Source organism: Aquila chrysaetos, chromosome 6 (genome assembly GCF_900496995.4).
Source record: "Aquila chrysaetos chrysaetos chromosome 6, bAquChr1.4, whole genome shotgun sequence".
NCBI classification, from domain to species: Eukaryota; Metazoa; Chordata; class Aves; order Accipitriformes; family Accipitridae; genus Aquila; species Aquila chrysaetos.
Genome location: NC_044009.1, coordinates 43089168 through 43104072, shown reverse-complemented (window position 1 = coordinate 43104072; position 14905 = coordinate 43089168). Strand labels below are relative to the sequence as shown.

Sequence of the window (14905 nt, the reverse complement as noted above, 5' to 3'; positions counted from 1 at the left end):
ATGCTCCCCTACCATTTTTATGCACATGAAATCAGTTGAAATTCATGAATTAATTCTTCCCCTTTAATGGTTGTTAGGGACAACTGTTAAATATTTAGCAGAAAGACTTTCTGCATTGGTTCAGAGACTGCTTTGTCCAGTTCCTCTAGTACAGTCATGTTAGGCTTGTTATTTGGTAGCATTCAAAGATGAAGGACAGGATCCAAAGAAGTGGAACTTGGGCTGCATTGAGGTGCCAGTCGCTCTTAAAGGTCCTGCAAACCTACTTCAAAAGTCCTTACTTTCTGTTCTTAATGTTTTCTTCCTTAAGACACAATTGTACATGCCTAGGACTGACTTGATCTTGAGAGACCCAGAGAGCTTAACGCAGCTCTAGTTGACACTTCAGTGTGGTCTGGATCCAAAAAGCAGACATTTCTCTGTCTGGATCCTCTAGAGGTACTTATGCTGATGTTTTCTTGAGAAAATGAAGCCCAACATACACAAAATGTATCAGGCTGTGCACAGATAGACATGACAGCCACCATTTCTTCTTAAAACATGACCAGAGGAGATGTAGTTATGCATTCCTGCTCTTTGGTAGTGCCAGGACGTTGGATTTACTTGGGAAGCAAGAGCCCTAGATCCCCATGTCCTCTCTCTGCCTGTGAGTATTGACATCCACCTCTCCATCTCAGCCACGAGTTACGATAGGAGAGGCACGCTTCCCTTCTGTCAGGCTGGGTAGCCGTGCAAAAATATCCAAAAATCAGAGCAGCCAGATAGGAAGGACCCATCTGGCTTGAACAGCTTTCTGCCAATGTCAGAAAAAAGAAATCTGTCTCAGACAAAGAAACATGATTTCTCTAACTTGCTGTGAAGTGCAACTAGAAAACTGTAATTATAATTGTATAGCCATTTTAAGTTGAAAAGGCTCTGAAGATTTGCAATTTGATGGATTGCGGGCTAAGCAACAAGGCTAAACAGAGAGAGGAACCCTTTCCCCCCTAGGAAAGGGCAGTCAAAACCTGGGTGTTGATGCTTATCTGACATCTAAGTGGATTCATACTTGATTCTGATACAAAGGATTGTTACTAGAATTTGCTGTTTAAACTCTAACCAAATTTATGACTTCTGCAGAGTAGAAAAAAAAAGGGGAGAGCTTTAGAGATTCTTATGGGAATGTGAACACTAATTATATTTGAAAACATTGTCTTTCCAAACAGCTGCAACCATTGGAAATGGAACCTACTTTGCTGTTGATGCAAGTTATTCTGCTCAGGATACTTATTCCAGACCAGATATGAATGGCAGAAGATACATGTACTTGGCTCGGGTCCTCACTGGGCAGTACTGTGCTGGGAGCAAAGGACTAATCACTCCTCCACCAAAAAACCCAGCAGATCCTACTGATCTGTATGACAGTGTGGTTGATAATGTGAATAATCCAACAATGTTTGTCATATTTAATGACATTCAGGCATATCCTGAATACCTTATTACTTTCAGAAAATAGAATATTCTTAATAGTCTGGAAAATTTTAGTGCCTTTTACTTGTGGGAATCAAGAGCACCATTCTTGATTCTTGTTTCCATCTAGGTTTCTTTAAGTGTTTTTCTATCCATGGGTTTACATGTTGTCCTGGGTTCAGCTGGGATAGAGTTAATTTTTACAGGAACCTGGGGGGGTGGGGGAGGGGGGGCACAGCCAGGGCAGCTGACCTGAACTAGCCAAGGAGCTATTCCATACCATGTGCCATCATGCTCGGTATATAAATGGGGAGCAGGCTGGGGGGAGCTCTCTCGACTTTCGGTGGGGGAAGTGGCGGAGCATCGGGTTCTGGGTGGTGAGCAGTTGCACTGTGCATCACTCTTTTTGTATATTCTTTCATTAGTACCGTTGTTGTTGTTGTAACTTCTCTTTTTTTGTGTGTTGTCCCAGTAAACTGCCCTTATCTCAACCCTCGAGGTTCCAGGTTTTTCCCTTTTCTCTCCTCTGTCTCCTCCCTATCCCAACGGAGGCCGACGGGAGGAGCAAGCGAGCGGCTGTGTGGTCCTTTGTTACCGGCTGGGCTGAAACCACGACACATGTCTTCAAACTGTCAATACAATGAGGCCAGAATAAGCAAATATTTTAGAACGTGCTATTTCGATACTCACATTTCAAATTCAGTTATGCAAAGGTGTAGGCAAGGACTGTGACAACAGTCCTGACCCCTTCCTACGCAAGGCACAGGGGACTGGTAGGAGCGGGAGCTGCTCTGCCTCACCTGCAGCCTGAAGTAAGAGGTGTAGGGTAGCTCAGTGCACCTATGCACCTTCCCATTTCCAGTATTCGCCATAAAGCACCAAGGTGCTGGCTGCCTGTGAGGATTTATTTAAAATACTCCATGTTGGGGGAATAACCTTGCTCACCAGCAGAGTTTTCAGTCATTCTTAGGCATCCACTCACCCTTGTTGGTGCTAAAGAGTCCTGAAGAAAAAAATCCGATGCCGAACATACACTTTGCATTCCTTCTTTCACCCCCCCCCTTATGCTGTTGTGGCATACTTTGTTAGTCCCTAGGTATAAATTTCTGTATTTGTACCTGTTTCTGAGGGGCATTCTCTGTGGTTCCCTGCATTACGTACATCCAATTTCCACTTCCAAAGTCATTGCTTCTGCAATTTTCAAGATGGTAAAGAGGGACTTTTAATTTCTTCTGGTCAGTACCAAAACATTAACACTTCTGTAGAATTACCAATTTGGAGAAAGTTAGTTACTATGCTTAAAACATCTGAAAATTTTTGAAGTTCTGTAAAGCAAGTAAATAATGGCATTTGTACGTCTTTGCTAGCTGCATATTCAATTGTAGTGATAATCTTAAAACTGCCAAAGGCCATATATGCTGGTTTTAATAAAAGTGGTTTCAAACAGCTACATTGTATTACTGAGTCATTTATACAAAGGAACACACTTCAAGTAGAAGTGTTGCTTTACATTTGAATATCTTTATGTTACAGTGATGCTACAAGTAGTGAGAAGCTTGAAAAGGCTTAGAAGACGAAATTGTTTTCTTCTGTTGTCTGAGTGACAGATCTGTGCATACAGAATGAATGTGCATACAGGTGAAATTACTCTGCCTTAATCCAAAGGAGACCGATGAAATTACTCTGCCTTAGTCCAAAGGAGACATGTGGTGCAAATAGCTGCCAGGATGTTTTAAAACCCTGCTGCAATGTTCTCAGTGCCTGCAAAGGGGAAAAGTGCTTACGGTAGCTCTAGGTGGCAGGTGGCAATACAAAAAATTTCTGCTTTTCACAGCAGATGCCCATGCAACACTTCAGATTAATGTCCTGCTTGAATTCCCATTTAAAGTAAAACAGAGTTTAACCCACTCCTGCTTTACTAGATTTTGCTCCCTGTGAAAAGGTGAGGATGCTTTTCTTGCTTATATGCTTTTTTTGGGTGCTTTTCTGAGCTGCAAGACGGAGCACTACAACAACCCAGACAATTTTTATCCCCGGTGGTGGTGGTAGAAGTTTCTTTACTAGTTTCCATACTAGAAACTTGGGGATACGGTGTTGTACAGTGTTTGTGGACTGAGAAGCTGCAAAAAGGCCATGTTACATGTGAAAAAATGAAATCCCAGCCCTGGACTCGAGCAGTGGGATGGGCTGGCTGCAGCAGGCTGGCCGCAGAAGGACCTTTGCTTCTTAGGCAGTAGGATTTCAGGCTCGCAGCCTGGAGCAAACTCACCAAGGTGCAGGACTCCCAGGGACAAGGAGCTCGGTCTCGGGGACAGAATGAGGGACCTCGCCGAGCTGGGGATCTGGCACCCCAACCCAAAACTGGCTTTAATAGCGGCAAGGCAACCAGAGCCCTGTGGGGTGCGCTGAACCTCGGGCAGCAATGTGATGCAGAGCTCCCCATCGCACTGCGGGGACCTAACTGGATTGCACCACGCTGCGCCGCACTTACATGGATTGCGCCGCACCGCCCACTGCATCTGACTGGCTTGCGCTGCGCTGCATCGCACCACGCGGCGCTGCATCACCCTGCGTTGCTCTGCACAGCGCTGCGCTGCTCCCCACCACGCTGCAGTCTGCTGCCCAGCACTGCACGCACTGCACAGTGCTGCGTTGCCCTGCACGCACTGCGTTTCTCTGCACAGTGCTGTGCCGCGCTGCACCCACTGCGTTGTTGGCACAGCGCTGCATTGACCCATACGCACTGCATTGCTCCACGCAGTACTGCGTCGCTCTGCACTGCGCTCCCTGCGCGCACCGCAGTCTTGCCCTGCACCGCTGTGCAGAAGGCTCAACTGCACAGCACTGCGTTGCCCCTGCAAGCGTTGCGTTACGCTGCATTGCTGCCCTGCAGAATGCTGCACCGCATTGCATTGCACTGCACTGCCTTGCATTGCGTTGCGTTGCGTTGCGTTGCCTTGCATTGCGTTGCGTTGCGTTGCGTTGCATTGCATTGCATTGCATTGCATTGCATTGCATTGCGCTGCACTGCACTGCACTGCGTTGCACCGCGCTGCGCTGCACGGCGCTTCGTTGCGCTGCGGCGCGCGGGCGCGCTTACCGCCGCGCGCGCCTCCGCGCGCCCTCCCTCACCTTCACCTCACCTCCTCGCCCCCTGCCCCGCCCCTCCGTGAGCCGCGCCCAATCAGAGCGCCCGTCGCCTCCGCCCCACCCTCTCCCGCGCTCCTCGCTCTCCTATTGGCGAGGGCCGCTACCAACGGCGCTGCCTCCATGGCGACGCGGCGGAAGGGAAGTGGAAGATGGCCGCCGAGCCGGGCGGCGGGCGCCTCTGGCCTTACCGGCGTTACCGGCCGCTGCTCGCCGCTTTTACCGCCGCGCTGCTGCTGGGCTGCGGCCGCACCGCCGGCCTTTCTCCCGCCTCTTCCTCGTCCTGTCAGCACCGCGTGCCCGGCAGCGAGGAGGTGGGGCCGACGCGGGGGTTCCTCGGGCGGCCCCGGGGGTTTTGGGGGGCGAGCGGTCCTCCGTTTCCCGCTCCCGTTGTTGGGTCCGTCCTCTCACGGCCGCTCCGGGCCGAGCCGTGCGGGGTCCGGCCCCGCGCCCCCCCCCCCCCCCCCCCCCGGGTGTGGTCCGTGGCGTCGGTAAGGGCGGCGGGCGGCTGTGTGTGAGGAGAAGGGCGGGAAGGGGCTTTGCTTCGAAACAGGCGGAAAGGTGCTCTCGCAGGCGGGAAGGAGTGACGGGCCCGGCAGCGCCGGCCCGTGCGGCTGTCCAGGTGAGCCGCCTAATCCAGCGGCTTGTTCCTCTCCCTGCCAGGTTGTCTATCAAGTTCCTCTGAAGGAAAATCACGTCTTGAAGAGAAATGTGGATCAACAGCTAAGAATTAAGATTATATACGACAGAAGCGTTGAGGAGTGAGTATAACGTTGTGGCAGCTTTTTTTTTTCTCCGTGTCTGAGAATCGAAATCCTATTAACTAAAGCCTGTTTGGTTTGTTTTGCTCTTTTAAATATAGTTTGCTACCTGAGAAAAGACACCTTATAAAGGTACGTCATACTTGCTTCCCCTTTTTGTTTGGGCATGTTTTATTACACGGATGAAGTCAAGTTTAAGGCCAATTTAATTAAAGTCTTTGAATACCAGCAATTCCATATCCTCTAGTCCAGGAAACCAGGGCCTTGTATGCAGATTATGCCTCCATTCCATATACTTTCAATGTTCTGTTGAATGTCGTTCGACAGGTGTTCGCTATGTCCCAAGCTGCAAAGGTTTCAGTGAGCAATATGTATGTAGTTTTTAAAGCCTCTTTGAAGCTGTACGTTTAAATTAATACTGGCTCCCTTCTCATTTTGTCGTTCCAATAACAAAACACAGGAATACCGAAACAAAATATTTCCTAAAGATCTTGATAACAATTGAACTTCTTAGAAAGTCTGGATTTCCGCTATTCTGCTATACCGCAACATCTAGCAAGTTTCATGTAACTTGGCAGTTAATGCTTTTAAGGTGGGTTATGTCTGCACTGCTACTGGGTGACTTTTTTATTTTTGTTCTATTCAGAACAAACTTTTTCCACAAGCTATATCTTATTTGGAGAAGACGTTTCAAGTGCGCAAATCCATGGGTACTATATTACTAAGCAGGTATGTGAAAGTTTGTTGAAAATCACTTGCTTTGTTTGATACTTAACATTGCGTTGTATAGTCTTTAAAATAAGAATAGAATGAGAGTGTAAGAAATGCCTTCCTGAATCAGATGAGTGACCCAGTGGTGGCAGCAGGTGCTATTTAGGGAGAATACACAAGTCTGCCAACCTTCCATGATCAACATCTACATTTGTTATGTCAGAGATTTTAAAGGGTATGCATGCCACCTATTTCCTTTCACATGTACCCCCATTTATGAACCTGTTCCTAACCTCTCTTTGTACCTGTGGATACTTCATTAACAACTGGAAATGTTGTGTCTTCCAGAGCAGAATAAATAACATTTCTCACCACTGAAGGGAAGTTACGTTAAATACCTGTATTACAGTGTTGCTGGGTGCTGTAAGACTATTCTACAGTTTTTTTTTAAAAATAAAACAGTGCTGACCGTCTTTCACATTTGATTGAAGGCAGTGTGCAACAAACCAATACTTAAGGAGGAAAGCTGACCCTTACAGATACTGCCGAGCAGCCTGCGCAGGCCATACAAGATGTGGGCCGGTTATAGTTCCTGAGAAACACCTCCAGGTAAGCTAAGCCATCCAAGTGCTGCTTAACCTTTGAAATGTTATTGTTTGTGGAAATTAATAAAAAAGTTAATATCGCTAACTGTGTGTAAGTGACCTGTTTGCAGGAGAGCACTAAGTTTGAGTGACAGAATAGAACAACTGGGGTTAGTGGGAGTTTCTTTAGTTTATGCTGTTGAACCAAAAGTCAGGTAAAACTGGACTGTTTACTGTTCTCTGAGTCTGTGTGGTAATGAACTGTACAGAGAGGATGAGATTCAAAGCTTGTTAAATTGCTGCTAGTCACTTCATTATTCACCTTGTTCAATGAGTCAGATTTTCACAGAATTAATAATAAGTTTTGATTTTTTTGAAGAGGTTATCCACCGAACCAGGAGCATGGTGCAGGAAGTGCTTCTAACTTGTTTTCTTGCATGAATTTTTGATTCAACTACAGTATGTGATCAGCAGATCTCTTTCTTTCTCTTGGCTTGAAGTTTCAACTACAGTATTAAAAATGTACCAGACTACATGTGAAATGCAATTGCTACTTATGTATAATATTTCTGTGAGCCAAATTTTTTTTTTTAATTTGTAGGTGCTAATTTCGGGATATCTAGCTTGGCAGACTTGTTTTGTTGTTTTTTGTTTTTTATTTCTTTTTTTCCCAAAAGCTGCCACCTTGCTGGTGTCTAATAAATCAAAAGAGCTAGTCATTTGAAAGTTATTCCTTGGCTCTGGTTTTGTTTACTGTCTTCACAGGGACTCTTGTCATCTTCTGCTGTCTTACAGTGGGATTTATTTTTTGCTTCAAGCTAATTTAATTTTTTCATGCAAAATTTTGGTCATAGCTAAAGTATATTAATTGTTCTGTTTGAACATTGTCAAAGCAATGCAGGGTGTGCAATGGCAGTGAATGGCTCTGTGGACCCACTGGCTTACCTGACCAAGAAGGGGTTCGAGATGCTGACTTTGTACTTTACGTTAGTGCTCTCACTACTGAAAGGTGTGGCCATGAAAATATCATTGCATATGCAGCCTACTGCCAACTGGAAGCTGAAATGGACAGGCAAGTATTCCCTCTGTTACAAACTCTTTTTTTAAATTAAACTTTTGATTTTTTTAATTGTTTAGATGTGGAGGTTTTTTTTTTTGCCTGTTGCATAATACAACAAAGCAAAAGTCATTATTGAAATAGACAAGCACTGTATTTACGTAAAACCACAAAACCGTCAAATAGTGCATAACTTGCAAAGCTGAGGCATTTAAGTCAAAGCTAATCCTCCATGGTTACTGCCTAAACTTTATCTCAAGATCTGGTTTCTGTTGAAGTGAATGTCATACTTTCACAAATTTAAAGGAGAATGCAAATGGACTCTATTCATGTGGCTCTTGTTTCTAGTTTGGTTGCAGTCGTTGTAACAGACGCTTTGTACCTCTATAGTGTCTTACCTAAATTCAGATCTGTTACACTGTTGTCACTAACACCTGTGCAGAATACTGAATACAGAGATTGATCCCATCCCATTCCTCCCCATTTCAACAGTAAACTAGTCATTGTATTGTTAACAGACTAGTTATAAATGATTGGGGGAAGGACTTATTTTTGTTGTTTGGAAAGACTTATTTTTACATTAGTCTCCATTTTCTTTTAAATCTTCTGCCTCGTCAAGTGAATATGGTTTGAATTTGCTAGTATTTTACTGAAAACAATTTAATTTTAAAACTGTCTTCCAGGCCAATAGCAGGGTATGCTAACTTGTGTCCAAATATGATTTCAACGCAAGCTCAGGAATTCATTGGCATGTTGTCTACAGTGAAACATGAGATCATCCATGCACTGGTGAGGGTTGATGTTAAAAAATGTGTTTCCCTGAAGTTTGTGCCTGCTTCCTCACATACCTCCAGCTTGTTGCAAGAGAAGGATGTTTGGTGGAGGAAAGCTCTTTCTTTGCCTCCTTCAGTTAGTGTGTTAATCACCTTTAAGTGTGGTACTTCCAGTGTACCTGTGGTGGGTGTGATAACTCATGGCATTTGACTTTGTATGTGAAGGTCTTACCAAGGGTTTCTGTGTGCTTGGTTTTTAACTTGAAGGGTTTCTCTGCTGGACTGTTTGCGTTTTATCGTGACGATGATGGAAAACCTTTGACAACAAGATATGCAGATGGACTCCCTCCTTTTAATGAAAGGTATTTTAGTTTTTTGGACCTCTCAGTACTCCCATTGAAGGATGTTTTCACGTTGCCTTTTTAGGATGTGTTCTTGCCTGTTGAAAATCCAGCTTGATTCCATTATTAGAATGCTTTGCTTTTATTATGTTCCAACATTGGTGTGTGGTGTTTTTTTAGTCTTTCTTTACGTTGGCATTAAGCACTTTTATTATCCACATATATTACAAACTAAGGCAGCATTTCATTTATCAGGAGGCTTGAAGTTAAGCGTTAAAATTACCCGTGCTTAAATTTCTATGCTTACTGAACACTTACTAAATTAAGACTTGTATTTTCTGTAGTCTGCCTAATGTCAGTGCAGTTCATTTTTAAGATGTATATCATTCAAGGTTTATAGTTATCCAGAACTGACAATGTGTGTAGTCTGCTGTGTGACTTTTCTGACTTGTTTTTGAATGAACAGTTTGCATTTTTTTTTCTTTGTTTAGTTGATACTGTAGAAATGTTCTTCTAGGGGTTTTTTGGAGGTGGAAGGGTAGAGAGCTTTTGGTTTTGTTCACCTTCCTTTTTATAATAGCAATTCTGAGGATTTTTATTTAATTTCTTACACTTTCGGTTAGTGTAGAAAATATGTCTTGAGTCTACAGACCTCTTTTTAATAATCTTACTTTGGCTTATTAAATCAGAGTTACGTATATAATAAGCACGTATCTTACAAAGGAGAAATGTTGCATAATAAGTTTAAACTAAAGAAAGCATGAGGAAGTATAGAGGTTATTCATGATTCTGTTTCTTACAGAAATAAATCTTTGCGCAGTAGTGTGTATTTGTGGGAGAGATTTGTAACCAAAACATTCTACTTGCAGTCTAGGTTTGTATCAGTGGAGCAATAAAGTCGTTCATAAAGCAGTGAGGTTATGGGACGTACGTGGTGGCAAAATGCTGCGCCATGCTGTTCATCTTCTGATAACACCTCGTGTAGTTGTAAGTGCGGATTAACTTAAACTTTTGAACTTTTTATGCCAAGGTTACCATCACATTCTCCAGTCATAAATGTTTATTATTCTTTAAGAAGTAATAACCTAACATTTAATACCCTTTTCCTGAAAGTATGGCCCAAAATCTACATGACTGAGACTGTATAATGGGCTGAGAGGGTGTATCTGAAATAAAGTGGAAAATGGTTGACAGACAGTATGAAATAAATAAATTGACATAGTAAGAGACAATGAAGGGACTGGGAAGTAAACTATAAAAGGGTAAGCAAAACTGATGTTGAACAGATTCCTTAATCCTACTCTTCAGATATTCTCCTGCAGACTTAGACACCTAGTATTCCTGTTGCCTTAACAGATAGCATTGTCACTGCTTTTCTCATTTATAAGCTCATCCTATTTTCTACTTTTCTCTTTAAAAGCACTGTTTTAATCTTTTTCTAATTTTATTGATTACAAAATAATGCAGTTAACACTTTGTCATGTTTAAAAAGAAATTCCCCAAGTATTCTTGGAAATCTTTCTTGCTTCCCACGCCTCTGACTCTCCCCGCTGCCCCCAACAGAACATATGCTTAAGTGTAATAAATTGATATTGGAAATGAGGTACAGTGTTAATCATATTTGGCCACAAATAATATTTTTGTTTGTTTTAAATCTAACACAGTATATAAAGCAAACTTGGCTTAATTATCCCTGTTTTGAAAATTGGCCATGCTGGTCAAACTGTTCAGAGCATTAAAGGTGCTCCTGGGTAGTGTGCCACATTGGGAAAGGCTGGGCTCCTGGCCATGAGACCACAGCATTGCTGTGATGCCTCTTAAGATTTTGAAATATTTTGCAGAAAATACTTCCCCATGCAAAACTAGTTGACACATACAGCTTCCTAATAAAAAAAGTGTTTTTTCTCTGAAATGTTTGACAGAGGCAGGGTTGTAGTGCTCCTGCATTGTGTGGGGTGTTTTGTTTTGTTTTGTTTTTTATATGGTCTTTAGTGTGTACATGCTATTCTCAGCTAATTCTGTTGCTTTTTTATTCTTGTAAACTTACGTCATTTATTTCCAGGAGATAAGTAGACAGATTGTTAGGCTTGGTGTCAGGGTACTTGCTGTCTTAGTCAGCCTCCTAGTAGAAGTGTTTTACATTTGGAGGAAAACAAGACGGTAGAAGAAGAAATGCTGAAATAATTTTAAAAGATAATTCTAGAACATTAGGACTGCATATGGGTATCTGTCTCAATATTTTGAGAGTTTTGTTGAAATGTTTTCTTTCTAGGAAGAAGCTCGAAAACATTTTAATTGTCCAATTCTAGAGGGAATGGAGCTTGAAAATCAAGGTGGCATGGGTACTGAGCTCAATCACTGGGAGAAGAGATTGTTGGAGGTTAGTGCTGATATTAGGAATGGAGGGGCATGTGGGAATGTCTGCTCCCCCGCCTTTATTTTTAGGTTTATGGTGGTACCTACTGGAGCCTTGAAAATGCACGTGTATCAAACCTCACTGAAATATATCACAAACAGTACTAAACTACAAATGCTTAAATGTCCAATTTCTAGATAAATCTCTTTACCTTATTGCTAAGTCTCAGAGTATGAGTTTGAGATAAGCTGATTACTAAAAAAACTAAATTTCTCTTACTTTTGTCAGGCTTTTCTCCTTTTGAGAAGTTATGCTGCCTTTTTAGGGGAAAGGGGGTATTCCTTTGAGTCAATTCAGCTTTGTTACCATCTGCCTCTTATACATCAAATATTTAATCATTCTGTCAGTTAATTATCTTGACTTCACCTTTATTCATGTGCCCTGGGGTTAGCTTTTGCCATCTCTATTCCAGAACCTCATCTGATCAAGGAAACACTTATTTCCCTCCTGGCATTTAAGCCTATTTTTATTTATAGCTTTGTGTTTGGTGATATTTTTGGCAGAGATACGTTTTCTAGTTATTGTTGTATGCAGTGAGGTAAGCAAGAACGGAAATGCTTCAGGACAGACCTGTTTGTGGAAGTAATCTTGAAAAATGCGTATTTCTTGAGACCAAAATTTTTAGCTTTTCCTGCTTTTCAGTAACCTTTGGTGTGGAACAGTAGTTTAAAGCCAACTGGAAAGACTGCCATTAGAATGAGGATAATTCTAAGGACTGAATAGGATTAACAAAAAGGAGATTATTACTGGTGTCCTTTCCACCTTTCCAGAGAAAGCTTGTATCTGGAAAGTAACTTGTATAGTTTGGTTTTGATCCAACTCTCATTAAGTACTGTAGAGAGCAAATTTGGCGCTACTAAGTCTGCTGGTGGTAACTCCTCCTAACCACGCTAGTGGAGAGGGAAGGCTGGAAAACTACATGTTTTGAAGAAATAATAGAAATGAGATGAATTTCAGTAATAGAAATCTCAGAGTTGTGTAATTAAGGGTGAGTGACTTTTGCTGTAAGCCTGAAGTTTATCAGCTGGAAATGACTGAGTGGGGAAAAAGACATGGGTGTTACAATTGCCATTTATAAGATGATTAGGAAACTCCAGGGTGACTGGAGTTGCTCTTCTGGTGTGAACTTGCTTATTTTTAAACAAGATGGAAAATTCCACTGCCACCCTAATAAATCTTTCTTCGGAGTGCTGTGTTCCTTTAGTCATGTGTCCTGTGCACCTTGCTCCTGAAAAGGACTACTAGAAATTCTAGGAAAACTAAAAATCAGTCTTGCACAAGAAAATTAAATGAGCTTGGCTTTCATCTTACCAAAGGGAGACAGAAGACGTGGTGTGATTGTTACTGATAAATACGCTAGAAGAAGGAAGAGTTTTATTTTGCCTAAAGAAAAACGAGTACACGTTGGTCATGAAAAAGGTTTAGCTGGAATTTGGAATGAGGTTTCTGACTTGTGGAATTCTGAAGCTTTGTAGGATGGAGTGGGGAAGGCAGTTGCACTTTTGATACCTTTTATGAAAGAGGTTGGGATTTGATTGTCAATAGTAAGAAGGGACAGGAAATAAAATGTTTTTTCATAGGAAGAATTTTCTTACAATAATGATTTTCAGTGGCTTGCTAGTAGTAACTGGTACCTTTCAGAATGAAGCAATGACTGGATCCCATACACAGAATCGAGTCTTTTCCAGGATCACTTTAGCATTGATGGAAGACACAGGGTAAGAATTAATAAGAATGAGGGGGTTTTTTGGTTCATTTGTGTTTGGTTTTCATTGTACTTGATTTTATTTGGAATTGATGCACTTGTGCTTATCTATCTGCAACACAGTAGATAATCTGCATAATTAGCATTAAATTAGACAAGGAGTTATACCTAGTCTGTTAACTTTTCTTTATCTCTTTCAAAACCCATCCATTCTTAATCTAGCCTTAAAAAAAAAATGCATTGCAATGCATAGTACTGTTTGTAGTGTCTGGTTACTTTTTTCTTAATATAGGTATTCTCTCAATTGCATGCAGTACATATTGATTATTTTTTCAGCTCTTCTTGCCGATAGAAAGCATAAGTTGTCTAAAATGTCATCTTTCTGTGTGCATTGTTCCTTAGCAGATCACGATGCATTGCTGTTGAACAAATAAGCAATAAAATTTTCTTTTAGTTCATTGTGACTTTAAAAATAGTGAAATTGTAATATATTTTGTTATAGGCAGAAAGGGATGCAGTTTCCCTTTTTCTTCATTTGAAGACCTTAAGGCATAGTATGAAGTTCTTTGAAGTGCTTTTTTATTAATCAGAACACTAATTTTCAAAGTAACTATATTCTCATTCCAAAATACCTTTACAGCTGGTATAAAGCAAATTACAGCATGGCAGAGAAATTAGATTGGGGACGCAATAAAGGCTGTGACTTTGTAATGAAGAGCTGTAAATTCTGGATCGACCAAAAGAGACAAAAGTAAGAATACAGTCTGTTTAAAAAAAAAACCATAAAGAAGAAACCCTGCTGCTTGTTTACATTTGTCCTTCAAATGCAACTCAGTAAAAAGATGTAGAGGTAGATACAGATTAACAAGGAGTGCTGTCCTAAGAACCTTCAGAATGCACCTAGGAAGGAGTGCACCAAATGTATTAGGAGGAGAAGCATCCCACCCAATAAATACAGAGCTAAACATCTTAGGCTGTAGAATGCATTTATACTATAAGAGGGCTATGCTTTAGAGAAGAGGGGAGGGACTTAATTTAAAAGCATTTGCTTTGTTATTTTGTCCCTTTTAATTGGAAATGCAGCCTGTGTCATTTTGCGTTACTGGATTGTACTTAAAGCAACAGAAGGGGATGATAGGCATCTTCAAAACAAAGCCTTCCTTGTTTGTTTGTTACAATGCTCATAAATTTCTAGGACACAGCTGCATAGTGGGCCTGTTTTGCTTGTATGTTTTTTTCTTTAAAGTTTACAAAGCAATGTCATTAAAACTAAATAGGTGAGTGCATTGTAACTTTGTTTGCTGGCTTGATGTTCTTTAAATTAGAAAGGTCATAACCAGACAAATAACAATAATTAGCCTCCAGAGAAGAAGTCAGTTCTTCTTTGTGTGATTGACCGAGTGTGGGGGAGAGTGGGAACAGACAGTCTTGACAGATTGCTTAGTTAAACTATGAAAAGCAGTTAAAGTGATCTAATGTGATTTTTATTCTTTTTTTTTTTTTTTTTTCTTTGAGGAGGCAATTAATCAGTCCATACTGCGACACTTTGAGGAGTAATCCTTTGCAGTTAACCTGCAGACAGGACCAAAGAGCAGTAGCAGTGTGCAACTTGCAGAAGTTTCCAAAGCAGTTACCTCAGGAATATCAGGTATAATGGATCTTACTTTACCAAATAACTAAGTTGTTTCATTCTTGTGCTTTGCAGCCAGGTGATTATATTTGTTTCATTTTTTTCTTCTGAATGAGGAGACGAGTAGGTATTGTGAAAAATATCTGTTTAGTTTATTGTAAGGAGTCTGGAAGCTGAAAAAAAGCCTTGTGATCTTAATAAAACAATAAGGATGTCACTTGGCCATCTAGCGAAATATAAGATGGAAATGTTTCTGTATAACAGAAGTCCCCCAGAAAGTTTTGTTTGAGGTATTTCTTCACCCAGTCTGCTGCCTTGTGTCACTGCACGC

General features: G+C 41.4%; 2 protein-coding genes and 1 long non-coding RNA gene across 6 annotated transcripts in view; 2 read left to right on the top strand and 1 right to left on the bottom strand.

Moving 5' to 3' along the window:
• LOC115343275 (protein mono-ADP-ribosyltransferase PARP14-like) overlaps positions 1–2895 on the top strand; it is a 22865-nt gene extending 19970 nt beyond the window's left edge. For all 3 annotated transcript variants that reach the window (XM_030019050.2, XM_030019049.2, XM_041124079.1), the window contains 2 exons: positions 1206–1613; positions 2068–2895. In XM_030019050.2, coding sequence (XP_029874910.1) covers positions 1206–1495 — 290 coding nt within the window. In that variant the 3' untranslated portion in view covers positions 1496–1613; positions 2068–2895. The remainder of the gene's footprint in view (positions 1–1205; positions 1614–2067) is intronic.
• LOC121233372 overlaps positions 1–14905 on the bottom strand; it is an 18213-nt gene that overhangs the window by 877 nt on the left and 2431 nt on the right. Inside the window, exon 2 of the long non-coding RNA XR_005932599.1 lies at positions 12126–12129. This is a non-coding gene — a long non-coding RNA (uncharacterized LOC121233372). The remainder of the gene's footprint in view (positions 1–12125; positions 12130–14905) is intronic.
• Positions 2941–14905, top strand: part of LMLN (leishmanolysin like peptidase) — a 26428-nt gene continuing 14463 nt past the window's right edge. Inside the window, exons 1-13 of one of the 2 annotated variants that reach the window (XM_041124082.1) lie at positions 2941–3087; positions 5260–5357; positions 5459–5489; positions 6004–6086; positions 6560–6677; positions 7546–7724; positions 8393–8498; positions 8750–8844; positions 9693–9810; positions 11096–11203; positions 12881–12957; positions 13585–13695; positions 14460–14592. In XM_041124082.1, coding sequence (XP_040980016.1) covers positions 3076–3087; positions 5260–5357; positions 5459–5489; positions 6004–6086; positions 6560–6677; positions 7546–7724; positions 8393–8498; positions 8750–8844; positions 9693–9810; positions 11096–11203; positions 12881–12957; positions 13585–13695; positions 14460–14592 — 1269 coding nt within the window. In that variant the 5' untranslated portion in view covers positions 2941–3075. Of the gene's footprint in view, positions 3088–4725; positions 4911–5259; positions 5358–5458; positions 5490–6003; positions 6087–6559; positions 6678–7545; positions 7725–8392; positions 8499–8749; positions 8845–9692; positions 9811–11095; positions 11204–12880; positions 12958–13584; positions 13696–14459; positions 14593–14905 lie in introns of those variants that run through there. The other variant, XM_030019051.2, reaches the window with a different exon arrangement.